Source organism: Acipenser ruthenus, chromosome 15 (genome assembly GCF_902713425.1).
Source record: "Acipenser ruthenus chromosome 15, fAciRut3.2 maternal haplotype, whole genome shotgun sequence".
Lineage (NCBI taxonomy): Eukaryota > Metazoa > Chordata > Actinopteri > Acipenseriformes > Acipenseridae > Acipenser > Acipenser ruthenus.
Window position 1 is genome coordinate 5,591,485 of NC_081203.1, and position 19,538 is coordinate 5,611,022.

The following is a 19,538-nucleotide window of genomic DNA, read 5'->3' on the forward strand; positions in this document are numbered from 1 at the left end:
GTCATGTAAGGGACAGCCTATTCGCTCAGGGATTGCATTTGATCAAAAACAGGCTGCTATCGTCTGTATGCTGTTCTTGGTTCCAATTGCCTTATAGAGAAATAGGTAATCCTGTATTTGTAAGCATTTCATTACAGCCCCTGCATCAATTTCTCAGTACCCCACTGCTCTGAGAACGTGAACATGCAATTGCACTGCAGGGCTAATTTGCAAAATCAGTGTTAATAACCTTACTGGTTTGAGGGCCTTAGGTGAATTATAACTAGAAATAATATCCTGAATGTTATATGCCATGGCAATGGTTCATTAATATATATTATTATTAGTAATATCCCATTGCTTTTATGATTGTAGGTGTTCAAGCTGGAAACACCCAATTACTCTCACGTTCCCTCTGGGTTTACAATTACTTTTATATGTATTGTGCAATGATATGGCCTCTGCATTGTAGGAGAGGATTACTAGGGCCACCTAGTGGCATTAGTGAACATTAAAAAAGTGTTTGACAGAAGAGAATGAAACATTTTTGTTATTTTGTATCAAGCTGATCTACTTGTTAAAAAACAAATTCTGATATGATCAAACCAATTTGTTTGCAGAAGCCTCTCATCTGTATTTTAAACTATTTTGCTCTATTCACCGTTTTAACAAAAAATGTTCTATTCACGTACAGAATATGAAATCAGCCAATCACAGCGATGTCGCCCTGTGCATTGCACATATGACACAATTCTAAAGTTAAATAAACAACACATCCAGTTTGTTTAATAGTGGATCCTGAGTTTAATCTTAATTTGTGTGAAATATAATAACTTGTGTAGGGTGTCTCTTAGTATAACAATTCATTTTGAGCTCAGCTTGAGCTCAGCTTGAGCTCAGAAGCTCTTTGTCATCCTCTCCCCCAGACTGCACAAGATGACAGCTCCTAAAACACTTCCCACTCTACATATCAAAATAAGAAAGTTTACAAGAAGTAACTAAGGCGTAGAAATAAATGTTCCTCCTTCTTATAAGCATGAGCAGCCTATGCTCCTTATCAACTGAATCAACGTTTTTTAAGGAGACGAACACAGAACTGCATTGTTCAGATATGGGAACATTTAAATACTCATGACTGAGACTTGAAGAACTGCAAGGTCAATCTGTGCTCATGGAAACAAGGTACTAGTATCATTATGAAACAAAACCCTTTGCTGCATTGTCAACCAACGTTTTTATGTCCTTTTATATCATTTTATAAAGGCATGTGTAAAGCGAGTCTAGCTAAGACCAAAGAGATTTGGTCAGTTAAAACTAGACAGTTCAACAATACTGCACCCTGATGGAGATAGCCACTTTCAAGACAATAACACACCCACCCGCTGCGCTAGAATTGTGCATTAATGATTTGAATGAATCCCTTTTATTGATTCCAGTATTCAAAAGTTATGCACATATTGCTTAAACATCAGTCGTCAGGAGAGGACGCAGAATATGGTTCTTGGATGCATCTTCAAGTGCCTGCTCTTTTATGACAATCTCTACACTGTAATATTTACTGAGACACACACGAGCTGCGATAACACATAGGCCTGTTTATTTCCACTGTTAAACTTTTATTGCAGTGCCCTCTATTGGCACTAGCCAGAACTGCAACTACATACAATACCAGATAATGTTTATCAGCCTATACCATTACAAACACCTCTTTGGGGGCAAACTAGTTGCTGGCCTATCTCTGTGTGTCAGAAACGTTTTCACCAGACCACTCTTACTTGCACCAGGTTAGGTAAGGTCAGTTTTGTTCATTTTATAGTCCTTTTCCCCAGGCAATAAAACCTTCTTTCCCTCACAGAAGCATACACTGCTCACATAGCAGCAACACAGCTCCATCTCAATCATAGTTTTGTACTTATATTCTTTTCATTAACTCTTTGTCCCAAGTCAAAGATAACAGTCAAGCAAAAAGCAACAGAGTCTCCTAGCATCAAACTACTATTTCAGTATCATGGGCAGCAGTGTGGAGTAGTGGTTAGGGCTCTGGACTCTTGACCGGAGGGTTGTGGGTTCAATCCCCAGTGGGGGACACTGCTGTTGTACCCTTGAGCAAGGTACTTTACCTAGATTGCTCCAGTAAAAACCCAACTGTATAAATGGGTAATTGTATGTAAAAATAATGTAATATCTGTATAATGTGATATCTTATAACAATTGTAAGTTGCCCTGGATAAGGGCGTCTGCTAAGAAATAAATAATAATAATCAGCAATATTCAGGTAGAAGAAGTTAAAAGAAAAAAGTATTAGAACTCTGAATTATGTATGTAGCACACTTTGTGACCTGTGTATATGCTTTACTTCATATGATTGATTAATCTGTTGTGCATATACTGTAGCATCCCTGTAATATATAAAAGATACACCTCCCTTTTGCAAGTTAGTTTCAGTCACAATAGGCAAGACAGCAAACTTTTACAGACGGCTGATAGTAGTCACTTGGTTGTCAGGTGCTCTCTTGATGAATGATCACTTCTTATCCTTCAAAACAATTAAAAAAAAAAAACTTTGTAGACTCAAAATACACTCACAATCCACTTTAAAACCTCCCTGCTAGTGAACATCCCAGAACTGGCTACACAGGGTAAGCCTTTCTGAATTACTGAATCTTTTTTTTACTGTGTAAAACACACCAACATAATGCCTATCATAACAGCAATTTAGCCATTCTTAAGGCTAATGGACATCTACTGTTCCTGGTTATTAGTGCTTTGTTGCCAGAAGCATGGAGTATTCAATCATTGGGCATGATTTCCTAAACTATTTCAGTACACTAATCAGGATATTCCTTATTATAAGCTGTACTATTTAATATTTTCCATTTACTCTTAAATTACATGAATTTTCCTTTAGGCCTTTTTTTTTTTTTTTTTTTTTTTAGTATAATGACTCGTTTACTCTGTTGAGCTAAAAAAAATATATAATAATAAAAATAATAATAGGCTAATAATAATAATTCAAATGCATCTAAATCGTTTTTTTCAGGGATAAAGAATTGCATGGATACCAATACTATCTAAAATGCAATTGTATTTATTAGTAGTAGTAGTATTAGTAGTATAATTATTAAGCATGTAACGTATTCAATAGAGCATTACAATACATTCTCCAATATATTATATACACAATTCGTAAATGGGCTGGTATTTGATCTATGTTTTTTAGCAAGGTATTATCGTATTTATTTTTCATTACAGTATAAACTTTGTAGTTTTAAAAATGATTCCACTAGGGGCATGCAATAACACTATGCTGACGTTGGATTTATTATAATGATCTCTTGTATTAATTGGAGTGTAATTGTATATATAATTTATTTTATCAGTGTATAGAGATAGTCATTTACAATAAGATTAGTTGTTAATTTGTTGCACATAACAATTACCAGTCATTCATAACTGAAACACCTGTTTTGAACAGTGTTTACTAATTATGATCGTGGGAGATTTGAATCAACCCTGATGTCGACTGTATGCTGGCTCCACGATGTACACAGCCTGAGGAATATGTGTAGACTGTTCCTTTAACTGCGCGTCTGAAGGTTAGTGGGCTGGCTGGGGGTGTTTTGTGTCGGGCAGTCAATGCGCGTACACGAGTCGTGTGGACAATTATAATCACTGGAAATTATAAACAAAGAAAAAAAAAGAAAAAAAAAACTCTATTAAACGAGAGGAAGTCGACTGTAATCAGGTAAGACTACTCCGTTTGTAATACGTTACACTTTATTAACACGAGTTATAGTGTTGTTGCCCAAAAAGCGTTTTTTTCCTCTATGATGTAAATTATTAGCCGGTTTTAAGAGAATTGGGGAGGCCCGCAAGTGTATTTATTTCTTAGTTACATCGTGAGTTTAGTTGTGAAGGGGACTTTTAATTACTGGATTTTTTAAATGACAAATCGTTTGCTTCATAAATATCTGAAAACAATGTGGTTGGGGATTTTAGGCGTAAAAATAAAGAACAATTTTATGGTGGCCGGATGGTGATTGGAGCTGTTTCAACTGCGGTGTCTCTTAGCGCTCCTCACCGGGCATCAGTGCAGTCCAAGCCGCTACAAAGATACGGGGACATCCCGGTGCGACGATGACATGGTAGGACGATGTTTTTGAAGGCAAGGAGGGTGACGTCAAAATGTCTTGTTAGTAATTTGCGTTAACATTTAATATAACTCCAACAATAATATTAATAATTAACACTTTGTCCATGTCAGAGATTTATATTGAAATTTCTTTTTAATTAAAAATGTGTTTTTGTGTGTGTGTCTGTTTGAGAATATAACAACTAATGGCTTTGTTTTATTTGTCAACTGTTAATTCGATTGCCGGCTTCATTAATTCAAAAGAATCAAAGTTAATTTGAAGATGATGGGCAATAGTAAGTTGTTACATTGTTTACATGAATACATGTTCTACAGTGTATGTTTATTTCCGGCGTGCGATGGCGGGATATCTTAGACAACATAAACAAGAAAAACCCTTCGTCCTGAGGTCACTCTGCAGCGCTGTCGAGACCGCCCTGCACACCTGCTATGTTGCAGAAGACCGTGCAACAAAATTTCACTGTGGCAGTGAATGCATATTACTCATGGAGTCGTTATATTAGTAGCACACACACTAATGAAGACACACTGTGGTCATGCATGAATCGGTTGCTTTCTAGTTCCATGGTCGGTGCGTTGTAATAGCTGTAAGTACAGGGTTGTTTTTAGGTGTGTTAGCGCTTGTTGAGTGCAAAGTTGCATTGTCTCCTGACTCATATTCTGAAGCCACACTAATGTGTAATTTATCCCAAGTGGGGGGAGTGGGGGGGGGAGTAATCACTTTCAAATACAAGGATATATGATACTAAATAGTCATTTAAGGGTTAGTGTCTATTAGCATGACATTTTAGTATAAACTGTACAGTTGTTCACAAAGGCAGATACACGGGGGTGTGGCAGGGAGAGTAATTTTCATTTTATTTGGATACAGGGCAGACATAACATTGGAGTGCATGTGGCCCTGCTCTTGCATGTTCCGCAGTCTTGTAGTACAGTCCTCAAACATCGAGTCCAGGGGCCCCAGTTATTTTATTGTTACAGACAGTGGGGCTATAATGCCAGAAGCCGCAGGCACCCTGGAGGTAACAATAGTCTTGCAGAGAGGCATTTAATTTTCCACTATGAGCTTGGTCTGCAGTTCACATTTAATATATGAGTCAATCAAAATAATGAGGCAAAGTTGGATAGTAAATATATATATATTAGTGATGGGACAGAATATACAAATATTTTTGACATGTATTCGGATACAAAAATCAGATGTTCGTGTTTGCTAGAAATGACAAATATCTTGCACGTATTTACCGCCTGACCAGAAGTTGTGCGCCACTTGATTTAGTATATATCAAATTAAAAAAAAAACAGGAGCACTTGAGCCTATAGACAGCAAAAAGTAAACAAATCAAATTATGCGTGCGCACGCATAGTGATCTCTATGGAATGCCATCTGAGTCAAAAAGGCGTTGTGCTGCTTTAGAGCGAGTCAGAATCTCATGGCACAGAAAAAGGCAATCACGTCATTCTGAAATGCCTTGCTTAAACAGTGCCCAACTTGCTGGAAATGTTGTGTAGTGGTTTTTATACATATTATATATTTTTTGTTGCGACTTTGTTATGTACAATGTAATATACACGATTTTTCCCCCCTTCGTTTTACAACACCATTTCCATGTTTTGTTTTATTTGAAGTGTTTAAAATTACATTTCAGTTTTTGTTTGCTTGTTCAGCTGCAAAAAGCCACAAGTAAACCTCATGTTATGACTTTATGAAAACATGTCGATGGCCACTGTTTACTGTGAAAAAAAGTATAAAATAAATAAAATGCAGTGTCAACTTTATGTACTATTTATTTTGGGAATAAACAAAACAACGTTTAACTTGAACTACTATTTGGCATCTTTTGTTTTGTAGTTAATTCACTGGGGTAAAGTAAGGCCTACACAATGTATTCTTTTCTCCTGGGATATTTTTCTACTTTAACATGTCACATATTGTAACGACTTGCTGTAAAATAAAGGCACACACACACAGGGGCCACGCCCCCCTGCCCCTGCTGCTATGCTGTCTCTGCCTGCGTTCTGAGCAATATAATGTCTTTTTTATTACTTTTTGAAGACGAACGAATATCCGAACAAATGTTTGTATAAATTATGAGCGAATATCCATCCATCCATCCATTATCTGTAACCGCTTAATCCTATAGAGGGTCGTGGTGAGCCTAACCCGGCAGACATAGGGGCACAAGATGGGACTACACCCTGGATGGGACGCCAGTCCATCGCAATGAGCGAATATCCAAACATGAAAATCCTGTGTTCGTCCCAGCACTATATATATGTTAAACACAGCTTAAGCAGTTTAGTGAGGAATTTTAGCAGGCTCAAACTGTTAATGTCTTTTTTTCATTTTTGCTAGGTTGTCTGTAAGCAATTCTATTTTCCCAAATGTTTCATTCGCTGTTTTTTGTTTTTTCCTTCCAGAATGTAAGTAGAAGTGAACCTAGCGTCCACATGTCCACACTTCACCGTCTGTTAGAATGTTCCTGAAGAATGTTCCACGTGTGGTTGCACTGCAGACAGAATGGAGGCCGTACGGGCCAATCGGAACCTTTAGCCTTCCTATATGCTTCACTGACTCTGAAAGTGACTTATCAACCACTGACACACCGATCCCAGATAAGGTCCAGATGATCATAGAAAGCCTGAGAAGCACTCAATCCTCTATTGATATGAACAATGACTACAACGACAGCATGCAGGGAAATCATGCCAGAGCGAAATGCTCTGATGGGCCAACAAGTCGTGAAACACAAGAGGTGATTGAGAAGAAAGCAATGGAGGACGCCAAGCCAGTCCTGCTTTCTAATTCGGACGCAGCAGAATATGAGTCTCTGGCTCAAGATTCTGATAGTGATGACTCTGTGGATAGAGACATAGAAGAGGCCATTCAAGAATATTTAAAAAAGAAAAATGATTACAGAGCCCAGTCCATTCAAAATAATGCCCCATGTGACAAAGTGGTTATTAGGGGCCGTGCTCCTAAGAAAATTGAAAGTGCCGTTCTTCCAGTTAACACTGCTAAAAAGAAGGAGGAACCAAGAGATCCCCTAAGATTAAATACCAGTAAGAGACTAAGGTGTGTCTCATCTTCCAGTGCAAGCAGTGATGATTCTTTTGACCAAAGTATTCAGGAAGAAATCAAACGCTTTTTGACTAAAAAGAAGGAACATGCAGGGGAAACGCACATCTCCAAAAAGCCAAAATCCACACCGCCTCCTGTTAAAAGTGAGAAATCATCAGCTGAAGTTCGTTTGCACTTTAAAAAAAACGCTATCAACAGAACCTTTGTATCTAGCAATACTGTTACCACTCAAACTACAAGAGATCCCAGTGATAATTTTCAAATCTTTTGCAAAGTGGATGATAACTTGTCAGATTCCAGCAGCGATGATGGAATTGAAGAAGCTATTCAGCGTTACCAGCTGGAGAAACAGAAAGAGAAAGAGGGAGACGTATTCAAGTTCTCAGGATCAACACAAACCCAGCCCAGTTTGGATTTGTGTGCAGCTCAAGGTGCTCACATAGTTAAGCATCAAAAGATATTGAGCAGGAAAAAGAAACGGAGTGACTCCAAACCTGCAGTTTCAACCCACAACATAAGCAAAGACCTGGACACGGAGGAAGTCAGAGGAAATGTTTCTCCTTCACCTGAGACGGTCAGATTTGAGCCGACATTTCCTCTGAAGGGAAATACATCTGCTGAACTGATGTGCGCTGAAGCTATATTGGACATTTCCAAAGCAGTGCTGCCAACCACAATTCAACCAAGTGTAATTGTTACAAAAGCTTGCACAAACACCAGTCCGCTTCCCTCGGGAGATGTGCCTTATTGCTCAGAGAACAGTGACAGCAGTTCAGTGGACAGTGACGACGGCATAGAACAGGAGATCCGTAATTTCCTGGCACTTAAGGCGCAAATGAACAGTCAGCCAGCCAGCACTGGCAGCCTTGTACAAAAAGAGGAAAGCACTTGTGCACTGCAGCAGAAGATTCCCCCTTCCCGAACAAAGAAACTAAGCCTCTCTCTGTCACGTAAAAGAAAACTGAAAGATGTGGAAAGTGTCGCACGAGAAGGTGTGCCACAAGAAAACCACATAAAAGAACAACAGCAATTAGAGCCTGTTGCAGCGACTGATGGAAGCGGCGGTGCCACTCTTCAGACCACAAGTACATCTGCAGAGTTCAACGAAGCGCCTGATATGCCTAGCAAAGAAGGTGATGTGGACCATCAGTATAACTCGGGTAAACCAATGGAGGTCAATAGTTCAGGCACTGCTGGGCAGCTTGGGAAGGAATCCTTGCAGTTTGAGGACACAGAAAGGGAACAAACTGGCGATAAGAGCAGCTCACTGGACAGCGATGAAGACCTGGATGCTGCTATCAAGGAACTTCTAAAAACAAAGCGGAAAGTAAAAAAGAAGACTAAAGATTCAAAGCTGAAATGTAAGAAACGTGTAAGCTTTGGAGGTGTAGAAATGTATCCAGTTGACAGCCTAGAGACTGTAAAGCACAAATCTGTCGCCGAGCTTCCAGCAGGTGCTAACCAAAGCATTCCCAAAAGCTACATTTCAAAAAGTAGCAGTAGGAATCTAAATCTGAAATTTAGAAGGAGTAATTTTAAAAAAGAGAAGAAGTCTAATGCTTCTGATCAGCCCAAGCATGTTCCTGAATCAAAAGGGCAAAGCACTCTTGACAGCCCTGTAACTGGCAAGGATCATAGGGTAACTGGGCACATAGAGCGCATTGCTGAAGATACCAGTTCAGTGGATAGTGATGATAGCATTGAGCTAGAAATCAGGAAGTTTTTGGCTGAGAAGGCAAAGGCATCTGCAGTGGGCAGCAAGCATAAAGAGGAACAGAAAGAAACCTGCAGCAGAATATCCAATGAGGCGAGGGAAATAAAGTTGGAAGCTCAGCATGCTCAGCAGATTGGAATCTCAGCAAGTGTTGGGCTTCACAGTGGACAGAGCAACCAACTACAGCCTGGCAGTGAGTCTGAACAAATTAGTGCTACAGATTCCCAGGAATTAATTGTGCGGTCAACTGAAAAGAGACCACAAGTCACTGTGGCTTTAGGCAAAAATGCAACTGTTAGTCACCGGGTAAAAAATGGGGATGAGGCCCTGCATAGACACAGCTTTGAGAAAAAGAGCTCTCAGAAAAGCATGGGAGACAGTTTGGGGAGTACTTCAGCCGAGCAGAGGGGTCTTGTACTATCAAGCCCCACCACTGCAGAAAACAACATTGCAGATTTGAAGGGTGTGGATCTGAACTCCAATTCACAGGCTTGCCAGGAAACACAGGCATCCGTTACAGAAGAAACATTCCAGATCAGAACTGTAATTTCTAGTGATGTTGAGGGGGGACAACAGCAGAAAATGTCCAGCTATTCCAGTTTGGTTTCGTGCAATCATCAAGGAAAAGTCAGGCAGTCAGATAAGGTTAGACTCAGCGTCCCAGCTGATGATGACTTTAGCGCCAAGAGTTTAAACTCGGGGTGTGAGAAGGGGGAAGAAGTAGCAACTCTCGAGAGAGTGTTTTCCAGTGCAGATGTGAAATCAGTCTATTCAAAACACTCCAGTGTGGGGCATATGTTGTCCCCAGAAAAGAGACAGACAAGAGAGACAGACAATGTTAGTTTACAAAGCTCAGTCATGGAAAGTACAGTGTCCACCGAGATGAAACAACCAGTAAGCGCTGTGCAGTTCACTAGACCCAAGCAGGGAAGAGCCAAGGACAGTGAGGACCATTTTACAGACAAAGGGCATTGCAGCTCAGAAAGCAACAAGAAAGCTAGAGAGTGTAACACTGAAGAACAAGAGGCAGGAGATGTAGGCTTAGAAGAGACTTGCCTTGAATCAGATGATGACCAAAGTGGGATAGATGCAAGGGAGAGATTAAAAGGGAATGGAGAGCAGTCTACTTTGTGAGTATAGCTTATAACTTTTTTTTGTTTTGGAGTTTAGTAATTGATTTAATGTGCCACATAAATTCCAGTAGTTTGACAGGTTGCAAGGGATTCCAAAACAGTGAATACTAGTGCACAGTGCAAAAAAAAAAACAACTTTTTTTGTACATTATTTTGTAAAAGATATTTAAAAATAATAATTCTCATGAAGTTGAATTAAAAAAAAAAAAGTCTTGTTTTTTCTTTTTTATATTCAACTGCAGTTGCGAAATGTATGCAGAACAATATAGCCAGTAGTTGTTTATTTTTTTTCAACCGTGTAATGTGCTGTGCTGCTCTGCAGGGTTTGGAAGCAGCTGCACTCCATGCAGGGGTTTCTGTTCGTTTGTAAAGAACTGTCGGTGGTGCACACCTCTATAGAAAACACCAGTACTTTACAGCTGGTCTCCTTCATTGTGGTTTATAAACGTTGCAGACCTACAGTAAGACCACGCAGTCCCCAGTTTCTTATGGCATGCATTAGTTTTGTAATCTTAAATAATCTAAAATTGTCAGTATTAATATGAATATAATACATTCTCCAAAACAGTTTAAATACGAACCCTTCTTTAATACACTATTAATGGTATTTTATTGGTGATCTGGTGTTTACTAAACCCACATGCATAAAAATTATGATCAATGCATTAAGATTATGATGAGAAATGATGAATAGATTCTAAAACTAATATAGTTGTCATACAAAGGGGAGGACGTATATAGTAAAACTGATATTCTACATCATTTATATTAAAGTGTGTGTTCCATATTTTTTACTAACTTGCATTCAGCATAAACCATGCTACTATAAAATGAAAAAGGGATTCCTAAATCTCGTGCAAAATATGTTTTGTTTTTCTGCTGTATGGCACTGTTGTATATTCCTGCTCCATTTTAGTGTTTCCAGGTGAGGATTTGATTTACTTTAGGAAATATGGTTTGTACTCCATCATATCAATCAGCAATACTTGGACAGGAGTGGGATAGATTTTATTGCACAGCGATTGGAAACCTTTTCTTTAGGATTAAAACTCGGAGCAGTTAAGTTGGAATTCAGTTTTAAAAACCAAATAATAACAAACAAACAAACCCTGGCATAGATACTGTTAATGTGTTTGGCAGCTTTAGCACAACATAATTGCTGTCATAAATTAAATGATACTCTGCTTTTTCTTTGTCAGTTAGTTAAATGCGCTAACAAATATTTTGGAAGCAATTCATGACAGATGTAATTTCCTGATTTTAAGAGAACTGAAATCTGCTTTGTTTATTTCATAAGAGGAAGACATTTTCTTTGTTTTTCTTAGTTTCTTAGTTCAGTGCTGTTATTGCTTTTTGTTCTTGGTAGACACACTTAACTTCTGTTACATTGCACCAGTAATGCCAGGCATTAAACAAGGCGATTTCAGATGCTTTTTTAATATATTGTTATAATGCAGTTGGAGCGGCCCATTTCTGCATGTCCTCATTTGCATTTGGTTTGAACTTGGCCTGCTGCTGATTGAAACAAATGGTTTTAAAATTCTTTCAACTTGGTCCCAAAGGTTCTGTACTGTTGATTTAAAAGATGCTCATTCTTGTATAAAGTACATTTTTTTCTTAGACAGTCTTTAGAGCAGACAATTACACTAGGACAGACAACAGCTGAACAAGAACTGATGTCCGGTCTAGTTAATTTTACTTTGAAGATGAGAAACTCAAACCTCATTATTTCTTATGGGATTGTAAACCGATTTGATAAGTACTGCTCGGATTGGTTGATAGGGATTATGTGTATTTTTACAATGAATTCAACTGTCCCCTGAAATTCCCTCTGTACTTCCCTATGTGGCCTTTAGATGAGTTTATTCAGAGATGGAAGCCATTTTCTGAAGTACAGCAATCACATTCTCGCCATAAAAACATTTCTTAGTTTCAGCAGTTATATTCGCCTAAATTACATCACAAAGAAAATAAATACAATACCAGTCTTTCATGTTCCCTGTGTAATACTGTAATATCTAAAGCAGCTTATTTTCTAGCAGTATGAGTCAACACCACGTTTATTTAAGTGCTTGGCTGAAAACTTCCCAACTGTTTACAAATCAGCACACCCAAGATATGTTAGCCACTGTTGTTGCTGGTCACACTTGTTATTTTGGCCATTTCTTCAAATATCTTGTTAGAACTCCATCACTGAAGTGTGTTTATAAATGAAGATTGTGCTGTAGTCAACTAAAGAGTCTGATTTTTGTTTTGTTTTTAGAAAAAAAAGAGATGGTTTAGTTTTAGATGCACTGTTAAAATGAGAAGTTTAGAAAGTCAAGATATCCGACATAAGAAGGAAGTAGTTAAACCCTGTTTAACGTTGTCCTTTTCTTTCTTGTCTTTGGCAAAGTCCCTTTGAATTTCTAATGTGAAAACTATGTTATTTATTTTTGTTCATATAAATAAAGAAGACTTTACTGACTTTGCTGTGCATTGCCAGTTTTCATACATATTTTGAAGAACGGCTTCTCCCTTTTTTTGCTGTACATGGAGAGGATGTTCAAATTTGAGCAGCTATGTAATAAAGATTGAATTTCAACTATACCTCGATTCCAAACTTTTTTTTTTTTTTAATAATAATAAAAATAATACATTGGTCTGATTTTATACCAAATTTACTGTTTAGTTTTTATGCCTTGGTCCCTCTTTCCAGCCATGTTGACCAATTATCCTGTTAGCTTTACATATGATGTGACCTGAAAGGAATTTTATGGTAAAGTTGTTGTTTGGATACAAAGAATGTATAAAATCATCCAATGCCACATTAACAATTTTTCACATGATTACTCAACTGGAATGCAGCATCTTGACCAATTTTACATCTTAATATTTATTTATTGCATTTGTATAGTGCTTTTTAGACAAAAGTATCGCAAAGCACTGTACAGTAAGATAGCAGAAAAAAGAACAAACCACAATACATTTGTATAGTATGTCACACATACAACTGTCACAGTCAGACCATTTAAATAACAGATTTAAATAACAGTATAGACATAATACAAAAGCAGGAATTTTAAAGTTACATTAAAACCCACTAAGATAAGAAAGCCATTTTATAAAAGTGTGTTTTTAGTCATGACTTGAAAACTGTAACGGTCCCAGCTTCCCTGACAAATGCAGGCCATAATTTAGGAGCTTTACAAGAAAAAGCCCTGCCTCCCATACTGCTTTTGTTGACCCTAGGAATAACCAGCAGCCCTGCATCCTGTGATCTCAGAGTGTGGTTTGGAAGATACTCCTGCAAATAACTAGGTGCTAATCCATTCAGGGCCTTGTAAGATAACAGCAAAATCTTAAAATCAATTCTATACTGCACAGGAACCTTCACTTTTCCTGATTTTAGGTCATTTCAGGACCTATTTCCCTGGTAATAGGTCATTTCAATGAGGCCTCAGTATTGTGGCAGCTAACTATAGCTTCAGAATCTTTTGGTTACCAGCCTTCAGCTCTGACCACAACTTTCTCATTGTGGACTAATCCTAATAAAAAGATTTAAAAATAAATGTACATGCAGGATCGAATGTCACTTTGATATTCCCTCAGAAGCCAGAATATGTCCACAGCCTGGGTTGAATACAAATGTTTGGAATCACCATAACTATAACATAGTACAGTTGTGACAGTGTCGTACATTTTTAAGGGAATGAAACTGGCCATATGGTATAGAACTATAACCCTGGTTGGGAGCAGGGTGCATTGGGTAAATGTCCATCTGGACATTGGGAATCTTAGCAAAAGAAATTAGGTTTAACAGAACTTGGACTCCTGGGGTTTAATTTAATCCATATCATTTGGTTAAACATTTATAAAGAATACGTGTATAACCCCTATGAATTCTCTGACAGCTGGTCACAGTTTCTTTTTTCTTTTTTTTAACTTGACTGGCAAGTGAATGACAGAAAGAAAAGGTAAGTTGGGGAGGGTTAGTTCAGCAAAATGTAAAATCAAAAGAGTTAATGGTAAGGTCCCTATTAACAATTTCATAATGAACTTCTGTATGTATTCTGAAACGAGACAAATCCAAGTTAAACTTACACAGTGTGATTAGGAGAGCTTACATGTTATTACTGGGGTGTCATTGCAAAAATGAGAGTAAATTCCATACTGGAGAAGACATCCTGGTGTGACGCATCTGGTACAAGCTCACAGGGGCACCAAAAAGCATCTCATCACTGTGGCAAGTCTGTACTGTGCCATTTCACGGGAACTACATGATGTGATGGGGTCTGCTGTATCCACCTGTGCTAACTGGTATTGACTTCTTGTGGTACCATGGTGCCACAAACCAAATTTCACCACCCTGCCACAAATACCTTTGACACTGTTTAGATTTGCTAAATTCATTTCCCATTTTTAATTTCTTGCTGGCTGGATTTTCTTCTGTTTGTGCAGGTCCCTGTCGTCTTCCATAGACCCAGGATTGATGTTAAGCCCGTACATTGTTATGGGTCGAGTTGAGAAGCATTTGGAACTTGCTGCTTTAAAGAGACAGATATGGAGCAAAGGCAGTCAGGTAGTAGCAAAGGGAAATAAAATATTTATGCAAGGGGAGCTTACAATACAAGGCTGTCATTAAAAAATTAAGACTTCTACCTTCAGAAACAAAGCTTGAGGTACAGTATGTTAACAAGAAACCATTTTGAGATTTCCCTTCATTTTATAAATGTAAATATGTTACAAAACATAGAAATGCTTCTCATATGTAGCTCACACATGTGTGTCTCTCATGATTGCTTAATGTGTTGTTTTTTGTACAGATGGAATCCCAGATATATAACTGGTATTATATAAAAGCTACATCTCCCTGAAAGTTAGTTTGTCAGGGTGGGTAAGAGTGATAGATGGCAGGAGATTCTGCTTTCAAGATTTATCACATTTTCGCTGTGTTGCTTTTTCAATAAAATTGTCAATAGAAATGGGCTATTCTAGAGAACAGAATTCACTGTAGATTTCAGCACAAAGCCCCCTGAAGGAAGTGATTATTGAAGGATAGCCATGTATCCCAGCAGAACAATTTAACATCTTGCACGCTTAGTACTGTCCCTACTGCCTATGTGGTTATTCAGAAGAGCTGCATGCTTATTTTTAGATCCTGCATGTGTCATTTTTTCCTCTTGCAGTCTCAAGGGTCAAAGGTGCAATGTGCCTTTCAAAACACGACAACCAAACTGCTGAATATTGTCAAGAACAAATTCTTAATAGATGTGCAGACGTTCTACAAAAAGAAGAACACAGCTAGAGGGACTCCATATACAAAGGTTGCAGCCATTTTTTATATTAACAAATTGTTTCAACTGTATACTTGTATCTACTGTGATATAGCCCCCAGCCAAGGCTGGTTTGCACCCTTTAAATAGTTGACCAAGACACAGAAACTGTAGTTCAGCGCTTTCCTGCACACTTTTATTAACAAATAAAAGGTTTAAACAAAACTTACACAAAACTCTAACTATAGAAGCAGACAGCTAAGCCATTTGCCAGTTAAATCATACACTTTTCACACAATACCTTACTTTTCTGTCTGACCACACACACATCTCTTCACATGCTGCACAAACCCTGTTAACATTTCAGACCTGGTTTTATACACATCTCTATTGGAACCAGGTGCGCCTCATTATTGGCTCAAAAGCCAATTAGCCCTCAAGGTATTCTGGGGGATGTAGTCATTTCAAACCCCTGGACTACATTTTCCTCTTTCCTCCCCCCATTCTGACACAATACTTTGCATTTAATTTATGTATAGGAATTAATTCAGCTGCCTGGCAAATATGACTTGTCTGTAAATGGTGCCATGGTCTTTTTTTTTTCTTGCTGAAGGTGCAGAAAAAACAAAAGGGAAGAAATAAAATTAAGAGACAACTGCAGTTTCATCCGTAATTTCCAAGGTAAAGCTTTAACCTGGACTACCAGAAAGGAAAAACACAGTATACCTATAGTGTCTTTATCAGTGATGATCTGGCTGTTTTGGAAAGTTGTTCCATGCGTTGACAGTCTGTATATGGTAAATAGCAATGACTGCTACTTTTATCTTTTTTTATTTATTCTTTTGTGTCTGGTTAGATGTTGTCCTCAGATGAAACTCCATGGAAAAGAAGATAAGAAAAAGGAATGGAAAAAGGTGGAAGAATATGTGCTTTGGACCTTGATCTTTATTGAAACCCATCTGTGAACTAAAATAACCAAAAGCTAACAGCTAGATGATAACATTTTGCATTTGACTCAGTGAAAGCATTTCAGTTACAATAGTTATTTTTGGTAAGAGCAAGAGCGTTTTATTTGTATTAAAAAATGCATCTCTGAAATGATGCATCCAAAACACATACAGTGAACTTATTGTTTAGCAGCGCATTTAAAACACACCTTTACTTATCAATGTCAGTGGTTAAGATAACCAACCTGCTAAACCTCTTAATAAATACCTTTTTTCAAATATCACCAATAAGAATGTGGTTAATAACCATTGGTAATACAAATAAATAAGCTACTCGTTTCAGAGGAAAAAAAAATAAAAACAAAAAGAGAGACAGTGGAAGGGATAAAATAAAGGGTAGGAATCGCTATTAAAACCTTACTAAATACACTTTTAAGGGCGCTATGTTCTTAACTCTTTTTGTCAAGTTTCTTGATTACAAAGTGAACATCACAATTGGTGTTAATGGTCATCTTTTGTCAGGGGTCAGAGGGAATGAACCTAAACCAAAAAGGGTGGTCCATTCAGGGTAGGGAAGTTGCCAATATTGTACATTAGTGTGAGAAAGCTGACACTACAGCTGCCCATGCTAACCAGACAATGCGGATAGCGAGAGGACCTGTTTCTCCACTGCTCTTAATCAAGCAGTACGTTCTGTTGGTGTCTGTTTAGTCACAGAGACGAGGTGATTTCTACACCAATGATTAACATAAATCAAATTAGACTTTTTTTTTTACTGACCTTGAACCCGTCTGATACCTATTGTTTAGAGAATGGAAAATGTTTTGTTTTTTTTCTATCTCAAGTGTACGTTTCAGTACAATGCAGTTTCATTCCAACTCTTGTTTTGTATATAGAAATGCTTCAATCAGGGCAGTCTAACCATCTGTAACCCAGGTGGGCCATTCCTGTAGATTTTTGTTCCACCCAAGCTCAACAAAATGTCAGGGGTTGTTTAATTGGAAAGCAATGCAGAATTAAGATCAGATTAGAATGGCACCCGGGGAACTGCCCTGCTTCAAACTGTGCATCAGGCTGTGTTTGCTTTCTGTAAGTTTTCTTTGCATTTTTTTTTCTAAAGTAATTAATGTGAATTTAATGTTAATACTGATTAAAATAATTATTCAGAGACATGCGCGTCACTATGTATAAAAAGAATAACTGAGCAAAGCTTGTTATTTCATGTTTCTGTGTCTGTGGAAACAAAACAAGTTCTCATTTGGGGTCATTCTGTTACAAAATGTTTACATGCATTGTTGTTTTATCAAGTTTTTATTCAAATCAGTTTTATTGTATCAGATTTGTATAACATTTGTTTAACACAGACTTCAAGAATTCTACAATATTGTGCACTGTTTCCTTTGTCCTGTTATAAAAGTTAACAGTTGAAATAATATTTACTACTATTCAGAATTGTATTGATCTAGAACTGACGTGTTGTTGTATTGTGTTCAGCAGAAACAAGGCAGTACTATAAATAAATTAAGTTTGCACTTTTTTATAGCTGAGGTATTTTCCTTTCTATCCAGTGTGAGATGGCCCACTCATATTATAAGATTTATGAAAGTTAAGTCTGTCCTGGAATGTAATCAGGTTGTCTGATCCGTTGACAAAGCTCTTCTCGATGTGCGTGTTGAAGCCATTATTTCTATACATTCCACATTTCCCGTTGTATTCAGAAAACTGCCGACTGTTTGCAAAAAAATTTATCTGAAAAGGAAAAAAAGCATTTGTTAATAAGGTATACGTATGTAGATGCAGCATACTTGCCTGGCATTCACATTTATAGTGGAAGTCAACAACAAACAACACAAATTAAAATTTAGCATGATGATTCTAGAATGTCTTATATGGAGTATTGTGTTACTGTTCCTCAATGGTATTGTCTGTAGTTCTTTCAGGGATCTTGGGCGTGGAACTTTAGCAACAAAGTCGGTTCTCCAGTCACCTATTGACTTTTGAGACTTCCTCATGTTACAACAGCTGAATTTGTGCAGCCCTGTATACAGAACCAACTCTGCCAACTGAGCCTACAGTCAAAGCCTATCAGATCTACTCTTGCTCATGTAGGCTAAAACATGAAAGATGCCGATTTTATATATTTCAGAAAACATTTAATCAGTGTTTGTAACCTTTTAAGAGCATTTGGATATTTATTTATTTTTATTTTTTCAACCTACAGCGCCATTTATGTCCAAACATCTTAGGGATAATTTTAGAGAAAATCAATTACCGGTACTTAAAATCATGTTTTAAAAAAAGTGGGTCTTAAAGTATGTTTCATTTGTAATAGTAACTAGGATCTACAAATAAGGAGCATAACAGCTGAAAGCCATTGTCCCAGTGGATTTTGAACCATTCACAATGTAGGGATCTCAAGTAAAGATAATAGCTCCTTGACTATTAGTAGGGGATGGTATGAAACAAGGGTCACTATAGGTAACCAATACTGAGTAAAGTGACGGTACAGCGTGCAAAACCTCAAGTAGGTTAAACTAAGATCACATAGAACACGTTGAAATAAACAGAATCATCTTACAGGCATTTCGTGTACAGTTGGTTTTTTGCTCCCATAGGTTTGATTTGTGGTCCTGTATAGTGGATGGGGTGGCTGTTCTCTGAAACAGATTTTTCAGTTTCAAAATGTTAGTATATTTTACAATATGAGTGTTTCAACAAAATAACCCTAGTCACTCGTTACTTTACTCTCATTACAGTTAGAAAATCATCAATGAGCTGGACAACAAAACACAAAACTTGCAGCACGTAGACGCTGCAAGAATTGTCTTTGGTTAACCTACCTGTATGCTTTAAACCAGTCCGGGTGTTCAAATCTTCTGGGTAAATTAGGATTCACTTTGTAAAAATCGCTGGTAAGCGATTCTTTGTTAGCACCGGGATCTGTTGCCGCTGTATTTTCCAAACCTAGCTCTGTCATTCTTTCTGGACCTGAAAATGAAAATTACTTAACAATATTGTATTATGTAGCTAGGATTCTTTCTCAAATGAAACACAATCGTGTAGTCCTTAAGTAGTGTGTTTCAATGTAACAAACATTCAGTTGCTAGGATACGCAAACTTGGTAACGTCGTTAGCACCGCCTTCTTGACAGGAGTGTTTATTGGTTTATTTTAATTTCAGAAGTACGTGGGGCGTTTCTAAAATTGAACTGTGTGTTGTTAATAATAATAATAATAATAATAATAATAATAATAATAATAGTAGTAGTAGTAGTA

The 19,538-nt window shown here is 37.5% G+C and overlaps 2 protein-coding genes and 1 long non-coding RNA gene across 6 annotated transcripts; 2 read left to right on the top strand and 1 right to left on the bottom strand.

Annotated features, from left to right (window-relative positions):
- Positions 1–3,488: 3,488 nt before the first annotated feature.
- LOC131696563 (protein phosphatase 1 regulatory subunit 26-like) lies at positions 3,489–12,650 on the top strand. 4 transcript variants are annotated; one of them, XM_058986993.1, is made up of 3 exons: positions 3,489–3,724; positions 3,979–4,124; positions 6,554–12,650. In XM_058986993.1, exon 3 carries the CDS (start codon positions 6,610–6,612, stop codon positions 10,060–10,062), a length of 3,453 nt encoding a protein of 1,150 aa, XP_058842976.1. In that variant the 5' UTR covers positions 3,489–3,724; positions 3,979–4,124; positions 6,554–6,609; the 3' UTR covers positions 10,063–12,650. The 4 variants fall into 4 exon arrangements, with proteins under 4 accessions (XP_058842976.1, XP_058842974.1, XP_058842977.1 ...); XM_058986991.1 differs by lacking the exon at positions 3,979–4,124; XM_058986994.1 differs by lacking the exon at positions 3,979–4,124 and having other exon boundaries at positions 3,492–3,575.
- A 1,857-nt stretch (positions 12,651–14,507) lies between these two features.
- LOC117396673 (uncharacterized) lies at positions 14,508–17,802 on the top strand. Its single transcript, XR_009307348.1, has 4 exons — positions 14,508–14,622; positions 15,230–15,367; positions 15,930–15,997; positions 16,173–17,802. It is a non-coding gene; the product is annotated as an uncharacterized LOC117396673 (long non-coding RNA).
- On the bottom strand, positions 17,583–19,375 carry LOC117396765 (piercer of microtubule wall 1 protein-like). The gene is made up of 3 exons (XM_034909009.2): positions 19,104–19,375; positions 18,842–18,920; positions 17,583–18,012 (listed from the first exon to the last, which is right to left on the bottom strand). Exons 1-3 carry the CDS (start codon positions 19,238–19,240, stop codon positions 17,824–17,826), a joined length of 405 nt encoding a protein of 134 aa, XP_034764900.2. The 5' UTR covers positions 19,241–19,375; the 3' UTR covers positions 17,583–17,823.
- Between the last annotated feature and the right edge of the window lie 163 nt (positions 19,376–19,538).

Excerpts from the sequence above, each read along its gene's own strand:
- LOC131696563 (XM_058986993.1), top strand. The coding sequence starts at position 6,610 with ATGTTCCTGAAGAATGTTCCACGTGTGGTTGCACTGCAGACAGAATGG.
- LOC117396765 (XM_034909009.2), bottom strand. The coding sequence starts at position 19,240 with ATGACAGAGCTAGGTTTGGAAAATACAGCGGCAACAGATCCCGGTGCT. Across the intron at positions 18,921-19,103 it reads GACTGGTTTAAAGCATACAG|AGAACAGCCACCCCATCCAC; the intron begins GTAGGTTAACCA and ends AATCTGTTTCAG. Across the intron at positions 18,013-18,841 it reads CAACTGTACACGAAATGCCT|ATAAATTTTTTTGCAAACAG; the intron begins GTAAGATGATTC and ends TTTCCTTTTCAG.